Raw genomic sequence first — 23,112 nt, forward strand, 5'->3', positions numbered from 1 at the left:
CTGAACAAATATTACTGTTCCATAGTAAATTATCATGCATTCCTTAGAAGGATATGTTGCCCTAAATGTTATGTTTCACTATTTTAGATACTGTCTGGGGGTTACTAGGAAGGGATTAGGAGAAACAAGTATGGAAAATGTAGTTGAAAAGAAAGAAATAAAGTAGGCGTAGGACAAAGCTTGCAGGGCCTTGTTATGGTTAAGATTTTGAACTTCATCTCAAGCTTCAGGAAATAATTTTCAAGGACTTTCAGCAGGAAAATTTCATATTTCACATATTTAATAAAGATTGCTATATGTGATTTTTAGAGAATGAATTTATGGGGTTGAAGGTGGAACAGAAAGAAATTAATGTCAGAAGCCCTGATCGCACAATATTAATAGTTGGACTAGGTTGATAGTTTTAAATATGAATAAGTGCAAGACATATTTTTAAGTAAAACTAACAGCATTTGGTAATTTTTTGGATGGGAAGATGGGATAGTGATTGGAGAGGAAAGTGTCAAGGGTAAGTCCTGGGTATTTTCCAGGAGCAACAGGTTGCACAGATATTACATTTACTGAACAGTGGAAAAGATGCAGATGGAGGTAGAAGAACCAAGAGTTTCATTTAGATTTATTGAGTCTGAGATTTCTATAGACATCTCAATGGCAATGTCAAAAACTAATTATATATATATTTCTTGAGTGAAGCCATAGAATTTTATGAGTCCAAAGAGAAACGATTGAAAATGATCAGCATTTGGATGGTAGCTTAAGCCATAGAAGTGGAAAGAAGGATTAGAGATCGAAACCTGAAAACCCCCTACATTTAAAGGTCAAATGGAGAAGCAGAGAATCATAAAGGAAACTGAGAAATAGAGAAGGAGAACTAGGCTTGGTGTCACACAGACATAGGAGAGAGGGTTCGAAGAAGGCAGGAATGGTTAGCAGTGTGAAATGTTGCTAATGAGGTCATATAAAACAGATACTGTTTTTGAAAAATGCCTTTTGGGTTTGGTGATATCAAAGTCTGTAGAGAAAGAAAGAATAAACAAGTTGATTCTTCTCGCTGAATCTTTGCATTTATACCTGTTGTTATAATTGTGGGTGCAAATTATATTAGAACTTTTATCTCTATCTCGAGTCCTGTCAAATTTAATTTCTCTTATATGAGTATACTTGAGATTCTTCATACCAATATTTTAAAAGAATTAGTTAAGATTAAACAAAGGCTAAAATAATCTTTTGCTTTTATACTGAATGACTGAAAAATATTTGAACCTTAATTGGAAAGTGAAAAAAATGCAGTTATTTAGTTAATATAGATGCTCCCCAAATTGATTCTCAACTCAAACGTTCAACAAATTTTATTTAGAAATGATTGCTAGGTGCTGAAGATACTGAGATAAATAACATGGATAGCCTTAATAAATAAAATAAGACCCACTGATTTAATACACTTATGGGAAACTATTAATCAATCATCTGAAGAAGCCACTGGGAGGCTCCACAGACTCTTGGGATCCTTTGAGATGAACTCATAGACAGAAGAGAGGAGGCGGAAAGGGACCTGAGAACAGTGAAGCTGATAAATGGGTTTTATTTTTCTTTTATTTTCAGCGCCGATTGAATTGTGTTTCCTTGTCTGTCAGTACTGAATCACATTGACAGGACAGTTTGTGCTCCATTTATTTTCTCTTGTTTGACATTGGTCTTTCATTGATTTGTCATCTCAAACACTGACCAGGTCTGTTCTACTCTGTAACTGCCATTACTACAAACTGGCCTTTTACAAAACATAACTTTAGCAAAAAAGATAAGCTTTATTTTTCTTTAGGTAAAGGCATGGTAGGAGTGTTATTTTAAAAATAATTCTTCACCTTCTTGACATTCATGAAAAGGTAGCTTATAAAACATGCATATGTATACATGCACCCACACACACACAAGTTCTCTAAGATCTTTTGTTTGTTTGTTTGTTTGTTTGTTTCAAGGCAGTTCAAGGCTAATCTTTATTCTGGAGGCAACATTGTGGTGCATAAAGGACATGGATTTTGGCTTAGGTTCAAATGCCGATTCTGCCCTTCTTTCTGTGTGATCTCAGGCAGGCTATTTAATCTCTCTATATTTCAGTTATCTATTATATTGGGATAATAAATTTTCCTCACTGTCTTGTTGTGAAGATTAAATGAGACAATGTGTCTGCCACCTAGTAAGCTACTCGCTTTACATTTTAATTTTTAAAAATTCATACTTTCTTTAACTTTTTTATTACTCTAAATCTGTTTTCAGAAGTATTTTTTAAAACTATAACTTGGAGTGAATTCTAATTATGTCATGAATTAGTACTTATCTATGATATATTTTTACACTTATTATTTCAATGTATTACCATTAAAAAAATTGATCCAGTGTAGTTTGAGAACATAAGTAGATGGATGAATAAGGATGAGAAGGGGAGGAGAAATGTGACTGTGGGAGAAGTGATTAATTTCTTTGGTAAATGTGATATAGTTTTCATAACCTTAGATAAGATAATTCTATTTGTACCAAGAAAGCTCTATAAGTAGTAGGAATCTGGTCACAGACATTTTAATTCTGCTGGATAGTGTGAATACAGTGTGGGTGGAAATAACAATTTCCTAGTTGGTAAATATCAAAGAAAGATGTGGTACACGAACAAATGGTTCAGTTGAGGATGGGGATTATAGATAAATTTCTTATATTAAAAGAGAATGGGGCAATGGGTTATACTAAGGCTAAGAATTGCTTCCAATTATTGGAAAAGTATACTTTCTTGCTGAGATGTGTTTTAATGTCCATAGGTACTTCAGATTTTGGGGGACTGTGTAATGGAATTTTGTTAAGGTACAGTGCTACCTTCCAAATTAGTTTAATAAATTCTTTGTGGGGGGGGGTTGTTTTATAATCTAGTGCCTTTTCCGGTAAGTGCCTATCGAAATTCCAAATATGATAGAATTCACATAGAAGTTAGGTAAATTGTATGTTTGTGAATTTCCAGAGATGTGTGGTTAGAGGAGGGGACATCAGGAGTAGGAAGTATAGTGGCTTCTGACTTATTTCTGTCACATTGTGGCTTGATTGTCCCTTGAAAGAGAGAGCACTTTGTACAATTTTAGAAAGCATATAATCATTGTACATTTTTAGGAAGCATATAATACAAGCTTACCATTTTAGAATCTAGGATCAGATTTTTATCTTATGCTCTAGGAGTATGATATATGTGACAATTCTGATGAATAAATAAACTGGGAGATTTTGTTAAAAGGCATGTGTTGCTATGGCAATTTACAATGTTTTCTCTAAATGGAAACGTGGGATATTACTGACTACTTCAATAAGACCAAAGAGAAGATCAGGTCAAGTCTATGTTACAATAAAAAGGAAAAGGTTGCAGAATAATGAATTTTGCAGATGATGAATGAATATTACTTGTGATGTTAAGCGACAATTTTGATTTATTTTGATCCTCAAAATAAAAGCATTAAATATTATTCTTTTCTATCTTCATGATTATAATAATTATGTTCATTACATTTCTTGATACAAATGAGATGGTTAGATATGATGAATGCAACCATGATTGGAATATTGTTACAATGGCCAAACTGTTATTCCTGCCTCCAACACCCACACTTTTCCATTTTAATTCATCTCGTTTACCATCACCAGCTTTATTTTCTATGGCTGCCTACAATCCTCCTTTTTCCAAACCTTTCATGATTTCTTTATGAATGCACAAAGGGTAGCTCCTGGCATTATTTCATGCTCTTTTCTCAGATATGTCCTTATTTCCTATTAGCATTTTCTATAAATTATTTAAGGCCCATCCTGTCTTCCCTTATCACAGCTGAAAATGATTCCACCCATTTTTGACTTCTCCTAGTCCTACCTTTGATCACTTATGTTATTAATTGCTCCTTAATACAAGCACCAATTAAGCCACTTACCATAGAATTTTGAAATGTTGCTTAACCTCTTTGGACCTCAATTGCCTTATCTATGAAGCCAAGAAATTGGAAAAGTCGGATTAATTTGGGGGATGAGGCGGGAGTCAATAGTCTTGACTATTCAACTCTGCCATTAGCAGACATGATAATATGTAAATGAATGAGCTTGACTGTTCCATAAAACTTTATTTAAAAAAAAACATGTGGTGGGCCAGATTTAGCCTGTGAGTCATAGTTGGACAACTTCTGGAGTATACTATAATCTCTCATTCTCCTTCCAGTGCTAAAATTTGATGAAAAGATAAAAAGTCATTTCTGTTTCTAACATCAAAGTGCTGAAGTTTTTCTTTAAAGTATACCTTCATAAGATATTACTCTAGTTAACTATCACTGATGATGATGGCTGGTTTTAGCCTTGCACTCTCTCTCCCCCTCACATTTGGCATGGTTGTGGACATCTTAACGTACATTCTATTGATATAATAAATGCAGAGAGAGAGAGTTCTCTCAGTTCCACAACAGAGCATTCTAACCAGAGCATAAACTGGGCACAACCATGTTGACAGTGTTTTCCATTCTCCTTTTTATTGGGCAGATTACATGTGATATTATACTTACAATGTTTTTGCTTCCTGAAATAGTAGGATAGTGTAGGTTAAGTGATATGTCAGCAACTCAATAAATAGTATTGGTTAAATGATTAATATTAGGAGTATACAATTATCTCTAACATTTCCAAATGAAAAATATCTATTAGAAATCTCCATGTGCTTCTCCAATCTATGGTAAAACTGGTAGCTCCTTTGTAGAACATATCAATAAAAGTATCTGATCTTAAATTTAATGAACCTGGCTTGATTTACATTTTGTTTCAGTTGAAAATGAAGGGGGATGTGTGGGGAATGCTCTGATTTTATTGTGCTTTCCCATGCAGTCTATTTTCAGTCATCTTTGATCTAGCATTAATTAATACCTTCTGATAGCTCTCTATCGCATTCAATACTTCTGTACTCACTAGACTCGAATATGTTTCTTATTAAGTGTCTCTGGTAGAACATTTGTAAGCAGCAAAAGCCTGCACATCTCTGCCTTACTCTTACTATAGTTATCTTTCAAATCTTGTGTAAAGGCAGCTGACAGCCTATCTGCAGTCTCACCTTTAAAAGCAATATCCTATGTCCAGAGTAGTCATATCATTGTTGTTGACTTGAGGCTTATCTGGTGATTTCTTTATACTCGTATACTATCTAGCTTTCATTTCCTTAATAAGAAAGTTTGGAGTTCTGCTTCAGATTCTTTTTATTTTTTTTAAATGTATTCCTTATTTTCTTCCAAAATCACCTGTTCTAGTAGGCTATACTATATATATTTTTACATGTCCACTGTTTAGAAACTTTGTTTTTATTTGTCTGGATTTATATTCACTAACAGAGAATTGATCTACCCAGAAAACGTGAGTTTGAATTCCTATTGTCAGTCTGCTGAGCATGTGTGGGACACCATAAATAACAAATCATCAGAGAAGCATTGCAACATTTTGGTCTAGACGATTCTGCTACAGTGTAATACATCAACCAAATATAAAATAAAACATTTTTTGTGGGTACTTATAATTCCAGATTCTTAGATGGATGTGAGACCTGCTGCTTTAAAGAACTTGATTTCTAAGCAAATGTGTTCTTGACATGTGACTTAGGAAATAATTATTCTCATCGCAGAAGAATTCTTCACTCTGCAGAAAAGCTCTTTCACAATTTCTTTTAATAATCAGGTTTCCTTGGTTCTTATAGGGTTTTAACTGTCAGAAATCCTGAAAAGCCATGACTTTAAAGGTTAATATGTAGAACCACTATTAGTAGAGGGAACTCAAAGAAGAGGAAACAACTCTATAATTACAGTTTTAGGCAGTGAGAAATCAACCTGATCACCTGGAACACAACTCTGTGTAATGTGAAGTACACCTCATGTAATGCCACATTTGAAGTACCTACTCACTCAACCTTGAAATCCTGGAGTTAACCTTGACTCTTTCTTCTCCTTTTCTGTCAATATAAATTGGCCAAGAAATTCCATCACTTTATTTTCAAAATAGATCTCAAATCTGTGCCTTCCTATTCATTCCCACTGCCAGTGTACTTCAACTCACTTGCTCAAAAATATCTATGTAGGGTCGACTATGTGATAGTCTCTATTCTAGGTGTTGGAGACACAGCTATTAAAAAAGAATAAATGATATTTGCTTTGTGGGTCTTACATTCTTATTCAAGATTTTATTATTTCTCACTTTAACTACAGCATTTATCTCATTCTTTCAACTTTCTTCCCCTGGAACCTATCCCTCATTCTAAGGCCAGAACTGTCCCTCTGAAAGACTGAATCCTGTCACGTTTTTGTATTCAGATGACTCTCTACTACCAATTTTGTAAATGCTGAGCAGGGTAACCATGAATACTCTTGACAGCCTGCACCAAAACTGCTTTTCCAACTTTATTTCTCACCATTCCCATTGCTATTCTCCAGTCACACTGGAGAACTGCTGCTCTTAGAAAAGGCTAAGATGAGGTTTTCTTGGTTCTCTGTAACTTTGCACTTATTTATTGTGACTAAAATTCTACACTCTCACTGGATTGCCAGTATCTGGAAGACAAAAGATATATCTTCTTTGTACTAAAACAGTATTTGCTGAAAAAGGCAGAAATAAATGGATGAAGTACACAGATTCTATGCTTTCCTTTTAAAAGGGTTATTTATGGGAATATAAACATTACTTTTAAAAAGTTTTATCTTAACTCTCTTTTATTTCCATGTTATCTATGATCATTACTAAATATATGAACCTCAATGGCAAAATCAAAACCAAGGGAATAAAAAATTCTAACTTAAAATCTTATATAAAGTAGTTATTCAGTTCCAATAATTTTGCCATCTAGATATACCTTAAAAAAGGATTTAAAGAAATCTACTATTGTTTAGCACAATTATCTGTAAAGAATAACATTCTTTTTAAAGGGAACATGCATAAAGACAGTCATAATCTTAGCAATGCAAAATCTTACATCATACCTTAATGGGTTTTCATGCTTTACTCTGCAGAATTTATGGTCTCTCCACTAAGAATTTTCATATTATGCAAAAGAATAGTGTAATAGTGAGAACATAAGATGAATCCAGAAGGAAGAGATTAAATGATCATGTGCTTGAGGTGAGAGTAGACTCAATGTAGGTGTCTCAGGCATCCTCAGGAAATATAGTCCATGAGCTAGGATCTGCCCAGATTTTTTTTAGTACCAGCATTTCTAAGATATAACTAAATTTTGAGAGAAAATAAACATTAGTGGGTCTTAACAAAAAATTGAAATAATTTAATGAGGTAGAAACAATTTTAAAGAACAGTATAAACTTCATATGCAATAGAATCACTTGAGACAAGAAAAGCCATTATTAAGATCTTGCAAGCTTGTGAACCTTTTGTATAACCTGTTTTAGAGTAGCAAGGTCAAGGAGACAATCTGAGGTTAGGGTTCTGGTCTGTTTAAACAAATGCTTGTGAGTAGTCCTTAAAATGAAGAAGTACAAATGCAGTAAAGAAGAGTGTAGTTATGTTTAGAGATCATATGAATGTAATGAAGATTCTCATGTCCTCAAAGACAGCTGTTGACTTACAAGAGGACAGTTGTGAAAGCATATACATATATCTAGAATTTCCAGCTTATTGGTATAGTGGCAAGGAAAAGTGCAGTACCATAATTCAGAAATATACGTATGTTAGAGAAAAATGCCTTTCAAAGATCAGAAGAGCTCTCTCCTATAAATAATAATAAAATGAATGTAAATGATTAAGTGGTCTTCTTGCTTTGTACCAGTTAACCTTCATTTCAATGTAGATAAAGGTTTTAATTACATGAATTTGCTATAATATCAATGGGAAATCACCTAGGGCAAAGTGATTTCTCTCAGTCTTTCAGTGCATGATATATTTAGAAAACAACCCACAAGTCTATTTTTCTACAACACCCCATTGCGACTCTATGGGATATTTGATTACCATCTCAAGAACTGTCTAGAGAAGATAGAGGAGAGAAAAGATAACTGAAGGTCACAGTACATGTGTAAGATCCTGTGATGGATGAATCTTGCTTGCCATTTGACACAGAGGCTGTAATGTAGGGGAACTGCACAATAGCTCCTGTGGTGAATGTGATAATTTTTTTCCATCTGAATTTTGCATAAAGGTTAAAGTCCTTTAAAAAAAAAATAATTTTCTTTCGCAAGCATCCTAATCTCTAAAGCTATCAAACTCAGCAACCTTGCTTTATTTTTCTTCCCTCATCTATTTGAAGACTTTTTTTCCTGCCCATTTTGAGATTTTTTATAATAATTTGAATTGTAGTGTTCTCTCTGGGTTAAAAATGACATATTTTACATAATGCATCTTAAAGTTATAATAAATAGCAACACTTCTTGAAAAAACTTTTCAGCAACACCAAAGAGTTGATAGATTTACTGTCTATTATATCATTAAAAATATTATTTAGATAATCAAAATTTATAGGAACATTTGAAAAATATAGGCAATTGAACAAAAATTAATGTGATAGTTTATGTTACTTAAGTGTCTCTAAACCGAGGTAGTTTATTTCATTTATAATTTATTTGTGGTACTAGAAAAAGAAAAATTATAAACCTGCAATCTGAAATGTCTCTTCTTTGTGAGGAAATATTCTGTTTTCTTAGAATTAGTCTTTGATCTGTTGGTAATAGAATTATGTGTAGTCATTATTTTGGTAAATCTTAACTCCATATGTAATTGGAGATTTTCATGCCCCCAAACACTGTCTCTATTTTTCTGAGAGTCCCCAGGAGTATCTAAAATGGTCTTGTTAATAAATCCAATTCTTATTTCATGGTATAATTTTATTATAAATATTCTGTTGAATATTTGTTTCCCTATGAACCATCCTCAATGCATTAGAACCTGAGAAGTTTGAAGATCTTATAAAGTGGGGAAGAAACTTTTATCCACATTTGGTCTTACCCTCTATTTGAGTATTATTAAAGTGTGTTATAGAATATGCAAAATAGCAAAATAGATCTTTCAGGTTTTAATATAACAAATTTGACTTGCCTAAGTCCAGTGTGAGAGTTGAGTTTGGACAGATCCGTGTGATAGAGAACAAATTATACTCTTAATTGCTCCTTTCTTTTGATCAAGGCTTAATTACTGGATCAAGCTTACCATGTCTGAATACCTCTTTCTTAACTGGGAGTTGTTTCTTAGGAGTCCCCTTAGTGCTTCAAGCAAGACTGCCCCCAACTTCTCACCATGTCTGGTGAGATCTCAGATATGGGGTTTCTCTCCTGTCTGTATAATTTTGGAGTTAAATGGTTCCTTTGACTGTCCTGATTCAGTCTGGTGTTTTATAGTTTATGTAAATAGCTAAAGTAGTAGCCAGATCATCTGAAATAAAGTTTAACTGAGTGATAAAGCCTATTCGAAATTGTTTTGATAGCCATGATAAGTAAGTAGAAATGAGTAACTTGAGGTTTCAGATATCATCTACTAAAAGTACATAATGATCTTTGAAGTTTGGGGACACATGTTGTGACTGGTAAATTTTTTCCATGGTGACGACTTCTTAGAAAATTTAAAAGTATGTAAATGCAATTATAACACTGCAAAAATGGTTTGGAAAATTGAATCGGTTTGAATTTACACATTAATCTACATAGAATATTTGAAACCTTAAAGTGTTCTGTTCTGCCCCTGTGTGCAGCAGAGAACTATAAGAGAGATGACAATCACTGTAATTACCAATCCTAGCTCCTATCAGGAACAGAAAGAAAAGTTGTTTTTTAGCTTCCTACCTTCCTAACCACTTTTTTTCCCCTCATTCTGATGCCGAAAGATATAGATGCATTAATGTATCTTCTTGAATGTCTCAAGATCTTCATTTGTAGGCAATACCTCCATGCCATGATGACATTGTTCTATTCTGCACTATGAAAAATAACTTTCTGCAAATTGACATATTGAAAATATTTGAACAAATTTGTATCTCTTTCAGGAATGTTATGTAATGGCACCCCATGATTTAGCTTGAAAGACCTCGGATGATGGGATTTGGGATATTAGGGCTGAATTGATGGGGTGATATGTGGACAAAACTATACTCTCACTATCCATAAATCATGTAAAAGTGGTCATCACTCTGCTTTCTCAGCATAAAACTGATGCTGTTCAGGACACACAGCAGTTGTGGACTCTATAAGAGAAGCAATATAAGATATGAAGAGGGGTATGAAATTTGGAGTCCTGGTTCAACATTTCCCACTCTATAATCTTGGACAAATCTTGTTATTTCATTAGTAAATAAAACACATTAGTAATATCTACCTCATTGGGCTTAGTCAAGAATAAAATGAGATATTGTAGGTTTGGGTTCTTAATAAACTGTTACATGCTACATTGAAAATGTGCCTGTACTAGGAATATAGGATTTCATTTTCATAGACACATATTCAGTGCATAGCCAGTTTATAAAATAATATATACATATTAAGATTTTTACATAAATTCTCTTATTTACAACAATTTTCTGTATTTACATTATGTTTTGTATCACAAGTCTTGGAGGTTCTTGGTTTATGCCATTTAGGGTAGGTGGAGTTTCAGAGAATCAGATATAAAAGAGGTAAGCATTATTTAGTATTTTGAAACCTCTGTGGAATCATATAGCATTTATCTTTCTCTGATTTATTTCACTACCATAATACTCTCTAGGTCCATCCATGTTGTCACAAATGGGAAGATTTTATTTTTTTTATGGCTGGGTAATATATATATATATTATATATATATATAATATATATATATACACACACATACATACATACATACATACATATGTATATATATGTGTGTGTGTATACACATACATACATACATACATATATAATCTCACATCTTCTTTATCCATTCATCTATCAAATCCATATGTTTTACTTGAAACAAATATATATGTCAACTATATTTTAATAGAATAACAAATAAAACAAAAACAACAAAAACAACAAAATAAAACCTTCATACCCTGGTTGCCTTAGAATCTCCTTTGATCAATAAGTTTGATTTCAAACCATTTGAATGTAAACAAGTATATTCTGAGCAAGTAATTAATGTTATAGTCAGAAAGAAAACTATACAAGCACATTTCTGTCAGGCAATATTGACAGTTGCATAGTAAAAGAGGATGGGGCAAAGGAAAATAGAAAAGACACAATCCTGAAAATAATTTACATTTTATCAAGATGCAAATCAAACATTTTTAACCATACCAATATTTATTATTATTACTATTTGTAGATGGGGCACACAGAAGGGAGCCCAGGGACGAAAAGAAAAATTTTGGGTATGTAACTCTACTTGAATTTCTACCGTGAAGTATATATTTTAGAACCTTCTGTGTCTTTACACACGCTTTGTATCATTAAGTCACACCCTAAGTCACTATAATATTGTTTGCAATGTCAGTATTTTCTCCAACATAAAACTCATTGTAATCATTAATATTATAGTAATGTTTTCCTTAAATCCTCTTATTTTAAATTGTTAAAAACCAGTATTTTGTTTTCAAAATGAGAATCAACAGGAAAACTTGTTTTCTATATTATCATCAATATTAAACTTAAAGTAGTGGTTATACTTCTGTCATACATGTTAATCAATTTTGTGTTCTTACATTAATTTCGCTATGGATGATGCCTTTGTAATGTTTGTGTCAATTATTTACATATAAAGGTTAAGTGTTTTGTTTTTGCTTTTGCCAATTATAACATGTACATGTTTCTTTATGGAGAAAAAAAATGTCTAGTTTTAATATTAATAGAAAGTTACATGTAAGAAACAGTTTGAAAATGATTACAATATATTATCTCAAATATTCAGTTGATTACAGTAAAGTTTGATGAATTGTCCCAAGTCCTTACATCATTATACATTTTTTTCAGAAATAGTATAAAATTTAGGTAATGACATTCATCAGGAAATTTGAGTTTGAATGTATGCAGTAGAGAGCCTATAATGTCTAACAAAACATTAGATATTAGTACTTGTACTTACCAGAGTGACTCTTGTTAATTAGATTTCTCCACAAGGCACTCACAAAAATCAATCACCCAAGTATGTGGTCTTAACCTGTATCTGTCTTGATATATGGAAACATTATGTTTTTAAGTAGAATGATGCTTCTTTGTTTTTAAACTCAGCTTTCTTATATATCATTTTTCTTATTAAAATAAAGCTTGAAGTAGCCAATAATGAATATTAATATTCAAGAATTAAAATTCATAACACATAAAAGAGGATATGTTATTTGAATATCTACAAATAAATTTTTATATGGGATTTTTATTAAATTAATTTGAATAGTTATCCAATCTTATAATAATGTAACATTTAGAGCCAAAAACTTCTTTAATATATTTATTTCACAACAGTTCTTATCATAAAGCACTCAGTAAGTATTTATTGAGTGAATTTGACTGTGTTGAGTAAATATGAATAAGTGCAAAGGAAATGCTCTGTGATCTTCTTACCCTCAACCTCATCATTTTTATCCTAAAGCCTCATGGGTAATAAACATATACACACTCACACTCATTTGTTCAACACATGTACACTACCTTTTTTTTTTTCTGTGCTAGTTAAATTTGATATGTATTTTTTAAAATAAGTTTATTTAAATTAGTTTCAAATATACAGTACATTGGTTAGATATCTATATAGTTCATAAAACGATCCCCCCAATTACTCTCTCCCTCCCCTGGCCCTCCACTTAGCCATCATATTAACGCTAACTGCATTCCCCCTGCCATGCTCCCCGTGCCCAACTATCAACTACTAATTTGTACTTCTTTATGTACACTATCCTTTTAAACTATATTTGTTGTAGTTACTATCAATTCTGAACTTACTACTTACCAAACATTTTCAAAGAAAACATTAATTCATGGGCATATTTGCAGGATTTCTTTCTAGTGTCACTCTTTTAGATACATTATTTCATGTAAATGGTAGGAATATAAGACTCAGACTGAAAATTTATTGTATTTTTTATTATAAATTTTGGTTGATTTTTTTCCCACTAAACTGTATATTCAGAATCATATCTGTCTTATTTTCCAATGTATACAAAGAGCAGTGCAAAATTACTAGTACATAGTAGGAATATAAACAATATTTATTGAATGAGTGAATGGATAACAATTTATAAATCCAATCATGTCATTAAAATTATTTTCATTTTGTATAAAACTTAATATTGGTTTAATTAAAATATGAAATATTTAAGAACTATTTTACTGTTTTGTCAAGAATTGTGAAAGGTCTGAGATGTTAGTCCACCTACATGAAGACACTTGGGTCAGAAGAAAAGAGTTCTTAACTGATACAACAAAATCAATAGCCAATGTCACAGCATTGGACCACCACACATTAGTCTTGCAGGTGCTGTGATGAGTCAATGGAATTTTTCTATAGAGGTGGCAATTTAATCTCCATGTATAAGAAACAGAAAATGATGTATTTCCTTCATTTATACGGAGGAGTGAGACAGACAAACTCCTTTCCTGGAAGGAGTGAAAAAATATGTATTCCATTAAGTTGAAATGGGATGGGTCCTTTGTTCTTATCCTAAACTTTAGGAATATAAATATGTCTGGGGCCAGATGCATACCAAATAATGTCTCCAAATGATGGGCTTTATACCTTTTGGTATGTAAATACCGAGGGAGAGGGAGATAATATCCCAGTACTCCTGCAACCTGAGTAATAATTTAGAATTTTGTCTAGTCTCTAACAGTTTGGCCCTTTTGGGCAGCTAAGAGAAGTTTTATCGTCCTTTGGGATTTGATCAATTAACTAGACAAATGGCTACAGGTCTAATTCTCATGCTGTATGAAGATAAAGTATTTCTGGGGCAAGTAAAAGAAAACATTTCCTGTCTTATAACGCATATGCAATTTGTGTGATAGGAGACTACGTTTTAGGTAAGTTTAAGTTTAAAGTGTATAAAATGATGATTTCTCTACATATAAATATTGCAAAATGCTTACCAAAATGTTTGTTAACGCACTCATAGCCTTATATAGTTACCATATTTTGAGTGCATGGTGAGAACATTTAAGATATACTCTCTTACCATCTTTCAGGTATACAGTAGAAGTATTGTTAATTATAATCATCATGTTGTATATTAAATCCTCAAAACTTACTCATCTTATAGCTAGAAGTTTGCATCCTTAGACCATTATTTCCCTGACAAATTGGATAACATAGATTAAATAGAAAAATTCCTAGAAATGTATAATGTACCAAGACTAAATCATGAAGAAATAGAAAATTGGAACAGGTCAATAAGTAAGGAGCTTGAGTCAGCATTCAAAAACCTCTTAATAAAAGTAAGCCCAGAACCAGATGGTTTCACTGGTGAATTCTACCATACATATAAAGAAAAATTAATGCCAATGGTTCTCACACTCTTCTAAAAAATCAAAGAGCAGGGAACACTCCTTAACTTATTTTATGAAGCCAGAATTACTCTAATACAAAGTAAGATAAAGACACTACAAGAAAACTATAGATGATTATCCATGATGAACATAGATGCAAATATTTTCAATGAAATACTAGCAAACTGAATTCAACAGTACATTGAAAGGGTATTATATTATGATCAAGTGAGATTTATCTCTAGGATGCAAGAATAGTTCGACAAATGCAAATTGATAAATGTGATACACTTTTCTAATAAAACAAAAGATTAAATTCATGATCATGTAATTGGTACAAAAAAAAAACATTGGACAAAATATAACATTCCTTTACAATAAAAATACTCAACAAATTGGAAATATAATGAACATACTTCAACGTATATGACATACTCACAGCAAACATTATACTCAATGATAAAAGTTTAAAAGTTTTTTTGTTTAGATCAAGAATGAAATGAGGGTGTCCATTCTTACTTCTCCTATTCAATATAGTACTGGAAGTCCCAACCAGAGCAATCAGGCAAAAAAAGAAAGAAAAAGAAAAAAAAAAAGAAATGAAAAGCATGCAAATTGGAAAGGAAGAAGTGAAGTTGTCTCTGTTTGCAGATATGACTTTATATATAAAAAATTTTAAAGACTCCATCAAAAGTCTGTTAGAACTATTCAGTAAATTCGGTAAATTTGCCAGATACAAAATCAACATACAAAAGTCAGTTGTGTTTCTACATTCTAGCAAACAAAAAATTTCATTTACAATGTATAAAAAAAATACTTAGGACTAAATTTAACCAAGAAGGTAAAAGATCTGTATACTGAAAATTGTAAAAAATTGAAAGAAAGTGATGAAGGTGTAAATAAATGAAAGGATACTCTGTTTATAGATTGGAAGAATTATTATTGTTAAAATGCCCGTACAACACACAGCCATCTATAAATTCAATGTATCCTTAACAAAATTCCAATGACATTTCATAGAAATAGGCAGTCCTAAAATTGATACAAAACCACAAAAGACCCCGAGTAGCCTAAACAATTCTGAGAAAGAACAATGAAGCTGGAGGCATCACACTTCCTGATTTCAACTTTATTATAAAACTTGAGTTATCAAAACAGCATGATTCTGACATATAGATACATAAACTAATGGAACAGAATGAGAGCCCAGAAATAAACTCACTGACATACAATCAACTAATTGTCAAAGAAACCAAGGAGATGCATGGCAAAAAGACAGTCTCTCCAGTAAATGATTTTGGGAAAACTGGATAACCATATATACAAAGCATAAAGTCAGACCCCTATATTATGCTACCTACCAAAATTAACTTGAAATGGATTAAACACTTTAAGACTGAAGACCATAGATCCCAAGAGAAAAAAGGAGGAGAAATTCTATTTGCCATTGGTCTTTGCAAAGACTTTTCATATATGATACCGAAAGCACAAGCAGCCAATGCAAAATCAACAAGTGAGACTACATCAAACTTAAAAGCTTCTGCACTGCAAAATAAGTAATCAGCAAAATAAAAAAATAAACCTATGTAATGGGAGAATATATTTGCAATATATTTGCAATATATTTATCTGAAAAAGGCTTAATTTAAAAAATATATAAGGAACTCATACAACTCAATAGCAAAAAAACCTCCAATCTGATTGAAAAATGGGAAAGGATTTGAATAGATATATTTACAAAGTAGACACATAAAAATGGTCAATAGGTACATGAAAAAGTGCTCAACATCACTAACCATGAGGGAAATAGAAATTAAAATCACAATGAGATATCATCTCATACCTATTAGGATGACTACTATCAAAAAACAAAACAATAACAAAAAAACAAGTTCTGGCGAGGCTATAAAGAAGAGGGAACCCTTGTACACTGTTTGTGGGAATGTAAATTGGTGCAGCCACTATGGAAAACAATATGGAAGTTCCTCAAAAAATTAAAAGTAGAACTACTATATGATGTTGCAAAATCCTACCTCTGAGTTATAGTCAAATGAAATAAAAAAAGAATATTAAAGAAATGTTTACACTCCCCTGTTTATTGCAGCATTATTTACAGTAGCCAAGATATAGAAACACTCTAAGTGTTCATCAATGGATGAGAGAATTAATAAGATGTGTGTGTGTGTGTGTGTGTGTGTGTGTGTGTGTGTGTAGTACAATAAAATATTATTCAGCCATAAAGAAGAAAATTCTGTCTTTTGTTACAACATGGATGGGCTTTGAGGGCATTGTGCTAAGTGAAATAAGCCAGATAAAGACAAATATATGTTATCACTTATATACATAATCTAAGAAAGCTGAACTCAAAAATAGAGAATGGTGGTTGCCAGGGGTTTGGGGTTGGAGGAAATGGGAAACTATTGTTCAAAGGTTAAAAACACCCAGATCTGGGGATCTAATGCATAGCACAGTAACTATTATTATCAACACTGTATTATATACTTGAAAGTTGATGAAAGATTAAATCTTAAATGTTATCAACACACACACACACACATACGCACATGCACACACATCATAAATATTAAGAAACAGGTGTTGACTAACATTATTGTGGTAATCATTTTTCAATATATATGTATATCTAATTACATTGTATATCTTAAACATATTTTATATTTTAATAATATCTAAATAAAGCTGAAGAATAAGAAGGCAAAGAGTCAAATCTTAAAAGAAATGATAATAAGTTCTTCATTAAGGCTGACAATTTTGATGCTGAGTGAGTCTGCCTTCTCTTACATGGGAGAAAGCAGTAAAAATTCAATGCAGCGTTCTATACCTTAAGAATACCAATGTAGATCGCATTCAGTGAATGTGAGGCAAATCCCATGAATAATTTCAGTAATTATCCTACTGAATTTTTCTGTTGCATTTAGTTATAGTCAGATAATTCCTTTCTGTATGCCCTTTTGACCTTCATGATATTTTCTATACACTGCATTAATGTTTTTTCTTCCCTGTACACTTATTTCCTCAAGCTCTAAACTAAGGAGACATTCTAGACATATCTCAACTCTCTAACCACCATCATTTTTTAAAAAATAAAAATAAAACAAAATTTCCAATTCCTATTGATTTTACTTTCTATTTCTTATATACATTCTCTATTTCTCTCCTTATTTTCCCTGTGCTTACACAAGTTGCCCATCTTGATTATGACAAATTTACTAGCTAGTCTCTCTGCCTCTTGTGTCTACCTTCTTCAATCCATTCATCTCATTTTATGCAAAAATGTAATCAAAATATAAATTTGTTCACTTTTCTCTCTTGCTGGAAGCAACTCAATAACTTGCCGTCATTTTCACCATTATTTTCTCAGTCTAGATGGCCTTACCTCCTGTTCCAAGCATATAAATACATGTATATTAATTTAACTGATAGGTAACCTACCAACTTGCTTTTGTTTTATGATCTAATTTTATAACAATTTTATTGCTTTGTTTCACTGCTTCATGCTGCCTCATGATTTCGTGTTTATGCTCTTTTTCCTTTTATCTGAATCTCCTCTCTTCCTTTTTAATCTGGTTAATTTATGCTCAAGCTTTAATAGGAATCTCATGTGGTGCTTCTCCCATGACAATATTTCTGAACCATCCAAGTAAATTAGATGCCCCTCTGTTGACCTCAATTGCACCCTCTGCATATTTCTACCTTGTCTTATATTGGCTGTATTTCATTAGATCATAAGCTCCCTGAACACAGGATAATGCATTTGTCTTTGTTCTTCTAGAGTCTAACACTGGGCCAGTCATATCATAGACACAAACTTAAGCTTGTGTGTCTTCTGATGGGTCATTTCAAGGTCTCATGCTTATGTTACTGGTGTCCTCTGGGGTACTCAGAGGTATTACATCAGTTCTGTCTATTGGTAACATAAATATACATACGTATTAATCTAACTGATGAATGATGTAGCCTTTATTCTTCTTTAGAAAGTATTTAGGTTCTTAATTATAATTCATAATAAGTCTAAAGACATTTAAAGCTACATATGAGTTACCTGTATTTTTATAGACAGAATTAAAAATATCAAAGTATGATATTCAGTTTTTTCTTTTTTTTTCTTTTTCTTCAGATTGTTGCCAATTCCTGGGGAAACTCATGGGGAGAGAATGGCTATTTCAGGATTCTTCGAGGAGTAAATGAGTCTGACATTGAAAAGTTGATTATCGCAGCTTGGGGCCAACTGACAAGTTCAGATGAACCATAGTTTATCATTAAATTTCCATAGGCTATGCTTTAAGTAACCCCTTAAACTTAAATTAAGCAGTGTGAGGTTGTCTGTGACAGTGGAATCTTTGTGTCTTCGCCTTATTATTATAATGTTTTCTGATTTTACCCTGGACTCTGTGCTTTGCTTCCTTTATATTACTGAGTATATAAAAATATTGAGAGGACAGCAGAGTGGCTAAATGCCTTTAAACTTCCTTGGATGTCTTTAGCACTTGTATTCAAATTTCATAGCATTCATTTGTAGAAATTATGTGGTTTCTATCTTTGACCAATGAGGACTCCAGATAACAAAAAAGAAACGGAAACATCAATTTACCATCTTTACAATTTTTTTAACTAAATAATGCTTTCTTAAATCAGAGCTTGTTTGTGTTTTGCCAAGAGCAATGGAAATAGGTTATTAATTGTTTCTCTCAGTAAGCTAACATTCTGTTTCTTTTTATTTGCCTAAACCTAATTTGCAATCCAAACCCAAAAGGAAAGTAACTCTCCACAGAAAATAACTACTCTTTATGGTACTGTGTAATGGCCTGTAATGTGGAGAAGGTGGTAAGTAATGAAATAGCTTAGAAGCTAACAATAGAAGTACAGTCTACAGACACATAAACACCCATATTTTTAGAAGCCAGTACCCTTTGTGTAAAGTCTATTAAAATCAGCTGCAAAACTGTATTCGGAAAGATAGCATATTTATCCCCCCAAAACAGCAATATGATGCCATGAGTCAGAAAGAATAAATAAACTTTTATCACAACCGTTTCACAGTTCACTGCTTGAGGCTCTAAAAAATAAGCTAAATTGGCACTAATTTGCATTTAATTTTTATTTTAATTCTCTACAGCCAGAGAAACAGAAATAGCATCATCATAATAGTTGGGGAAAAGATATAATCTTTTCATAATTCACTGGCATCTTAAATGGCAAATGAATAAATGAAGTAGCGAAGCCGATCAGTGAGTGACCACGGCTGATGACAATGACAATGGTGGGGTATCCACGGCCTTATTTTCTGGGTGCTTGGTCATCTTAATTTTTGGTGTGCGGCTTCTCTACGTCCTTGTGCCCAAAGGGCCCTGATTAAATAAGCCCGACAGGCTGTCAGGAAACAGGAATATGAAGTGCTGCTGCAATCGTTTTCTCCTTTAGTCGCTGCGGCTTTATCAAAAGCAGCATCTATTCACTTGGTTTCTCCCTAGAAAATATACATGAGGCTGATTCATCTTATGGGGACTGGACGATGTTCCCTCAGAGTGTTGAGAAATAATTCGGTTTTCTTTTATGTTGAATCCCTTTAGATACAGCCCCTGAAACAAGGTTTCAAGTGCAAATTGTTTGGGCAGCGAAGGAGACACTGATAGGGAGCAGGGCAGTGATACAAGGTAGCGAAGGCAGACAGAAAAGGGTGCATTACCAAGCCGAGCACCACCACAGCTAAGTAGTTATTATCCCACTGGGGACTGTTGATACATTCCTCAGATATGTGCCACCCTAGAAAGGTAGTTGGTAGTTGAGGCCTGCTCCTGGTTGTCATGAGTTCCCTGGTTGTTCCGATCTGGCATGAGGGTGGAAAAAGCAAGTTCCAGTGTCCAGGGAAAACCCATAGGCAAAAAAAAAAAGCATATTCTGGTATTAGGACATCAGGCTGAAATGGCATGAGTAGGCACTGTAGGCGGGGCAGCAATAGTGTCTCTGCCGGAGGTGTTGAAACATTTTTAAAACCTTCCTTAAATACTGAAAATTGAGGAAATAATAAATGTTAATGCACTAAAATGCCAGATGACTAACTGCTTTTAAAAACACTTATGGGATCAGGTTGATCCAACCTCGTCCTTGTTATGTAAATAGACAAAAATTGTTGTAATTAATTTCCACATTGCGATGTATGATTCTAGATTGTAGGTCTAGATTCTGCTGTTTTAAATTTTTTCCTACTGTTCTAACTATCCCAGTTGATAGGGAAACTGATCCCAATGATTGGGGGAAAAAAGAAAAAATATCACAATAGTAAGTTCCAAAGAAAGATAGAAGGTGTGTTAGTTCAGCAATTACAGACTAAGAGCTAAAGGAGAAACAGAGACTAGTTGGGACAGAGTGTACCAAGGCAATAAGAAAAATATGATTCCTAAAGTTTGTTGAGTCAGTGTCTTCCTTTGAATGACATTGCTCTTTATTCTTACAACTTAACAGAGCATGTTTGGTTCTACTTATCTAAAAGCCCTGAGTCATCATCACCTTTCAGAAAACAGTGATTGGCATATTTTTTGCTCACTATAGGCACTGAGAAGCTATGTGTAGAATTGATTTGACTGATAACTAGATGGTCTCTTCCTACACTGTGGTTTTTCTTGACTTGCAATGTGCCCTGCCCACCTCAGCTTGGAGCAAGCAATGGAAAGGACCACACATTTGATGCATATATCTTTGGAGTTCCTGTCTCTGTTTGCATATATTGGGTTTAATTATTTCTTGTGAAGAATATATGAGAGGAAAATTGTCCATAAAGATCAATATGTCTCAAATCGGATAATATTGTGAGCATTAAGATCTGGTTTTCTTCCTGTTTTCTCAGAAGTATGTGCTCTTTATGTACTTTTTATGGGTTCCAGTTTAAACTGGTTATTGTATATAGTTTTGTTTTTGTTTTTGTTTTTGTTTTCTGGAAGAAGAAAAATCTAGTCCCAATATAGCACATTGAATCAAAGCTTGGCCCTTCCACTCAGCTGAATAATACTCTTTCTTCAGGTGTCATTAGGAAATACATATAAAAAATAAGAGGATCTTGAAGATTAGGCTCCTGGCCTTCCCTGCTTCACAATATTTGAATCTTTTCTCATTTTATTCTAAACAATTAAAGGCCTTTCCCTGTTTTTATAATGCATACTCACAAATCTCTTAAAAGTGCATATATAGAATGAAGTTTGTTAGTTGGTATTCAACTAGAAAAAAATGAGACCACTAAGTGTTTTCAAAAGAAGGAATGTAGTGCAAGGATTGGTTTCACAGGTGATAGAAGAGCAGAGAAGGCAATAGAGGATATGGAACCAGTTCAGAGATGAGTAATAGTAGAAAGCCAACATCATCGCTAGATTGAAGGTACGAAGTGAAAAGGTGGCTACTGGAATGCAGGGGCTGTTGTCTTCCTGATGGTAACTGGAAGCATGACTGGTCAGTGTGAAGCTGGAGTCATGAAAAGACATGTGTTGCCAAATTTGCCAGCCGAGTTGGAGAAGAAGAGGGAGAGACACTGAGATTACTTGTTTCCTCATGCCTTCCAAACTCTTGTCAATTCTTTTCACTGGACAATCTGCTGAAAGATGGCTGATTCAGGAGGTTACGAAATTAAACTCTCAGGGTCAGCCTACAACCTTTATCAGATACCAGGAAGAATAGGATATGGGCAAGGAAGAAATAAGAGGGCAAACATAGAAAATAAATTTTGATTCATTCAAGATAGATATTGGAGATTAAGCTTATATAAATGGTTTTTCATTAATTGATTAGCTCATGAACTCAGTCCCTGGGTTAAAAAATATGTCTTAAGTACTATTATGCTTGCTATTACATGTACTTTTTTTTTTTTTTTTTGGTTAAAATCTTTTGACCTATAGGGAACATATTATAATCCTTGTAGGGAAAGACTGTTTCCCACTTTTCACAGTACTTTCTAGAAACTCTGATATTTTACCACCATTGCCTACCAAAAGGATTATAGTAATCTGATCTTGAAACCAGAGAGCAACTGAGTCTGGCCCTCATGCCGCCTGAGCCGCTCAGCCAATAGATCAACACAGGAATTGGGTTATTTAGAATAAGTGTTTATTGTCAGAACACCAGTGATCTGAAAATGCAGCAGGTTAACACCTTCAAAACTTTCTTCCTTTCTCAATCCGGTTTAGGGTATTTAAAGAAAATCTGGGCATTATTCCAGAGGCTGCATGACAGGGCGGGGGTAGGGGGTTGGGCTGTTATGCTTCATGGAACCATTCCTCTGGCAGTGTGTTCCTCCAGTGCTGTTAGCAAGCCAGAAACAAAGATGGGAGTAGTCTGGAAAGAATGCTAGATCAGAAGGATTATGATCAGTAAGCATAAGGGCATTCATTATAAATTTCAAGGCAACATTCTACAGCAGGGGACATTCCAAGCTCTGGGTCAAGCCACTGAGGACAATCTATTGTTAAGATATAGAGCAAGGAAAAGTGAAGCCAGGGACACTGTGAGGCCTCTACTACAGGGGTTCCAGCTGGGCCCTTCTTCAATCTCAGAGCACTTATTTTTCATTCAGTGGAAGCAGGCTCCATTTTCAAAAGAAAGAGAGGAGGAAACAGTTGTATTTCACAAACTACTATTTTATAAA

The 23,112-nt window shown here is 33.3% G+C and overlaps 1 protein-coding gene across 4 annotated transcripts in view; it reads left to right on the top strand.

Annotated features, from left to right (window-relative positions):
* Positions 1-20,374, top strand: part of TINAG (tubulointerstitial nephritis antigen) — a 70,846-nt gene extending 50,472 nt beyond the window's left edge. For 3 of the 4 annotated variants that reach the window (XM_036218932.1, XM_036218927.1, XM_036218920.1), the window contains 2 exons: positions 11,317-11,362; positions 18,601-20,374. In XM_036218932.1, the coding sequence (XP_036074825.1) occupies positions 11,317-11,362; positions 18,601-18,735 (181 nt within the window). In that variant the 3' untranslated portion in view covers positions 18,736-20,374. The remainder of the gene's footprint in view (positions 1-11,316; positions 11,363-18,600) is intronic. The other variant, XM_036218921.1, reaches the window with a different exon arrangement.
* Positions 20,375-23,112: the final 2,738 nt, after the last annotated feature.

Source organism: Rousettus aegyptiacus, unplaced genomic scaffold, assembly GCF_014176215.1.
Source record: "Rousettus aegyptiacus isolate mRouAeg1 unplaced genomic scaffold, mRouAeg1.p scaffold_m13_p_1, whole genome shotgun sequence".
Classification (NCBI taxonomy): Eukaryota; Metazoa; Chordata; class Mammalia; order Chiroptera; family Pteropodidae; genus Rousettus; species Rousettus aegyptiacus.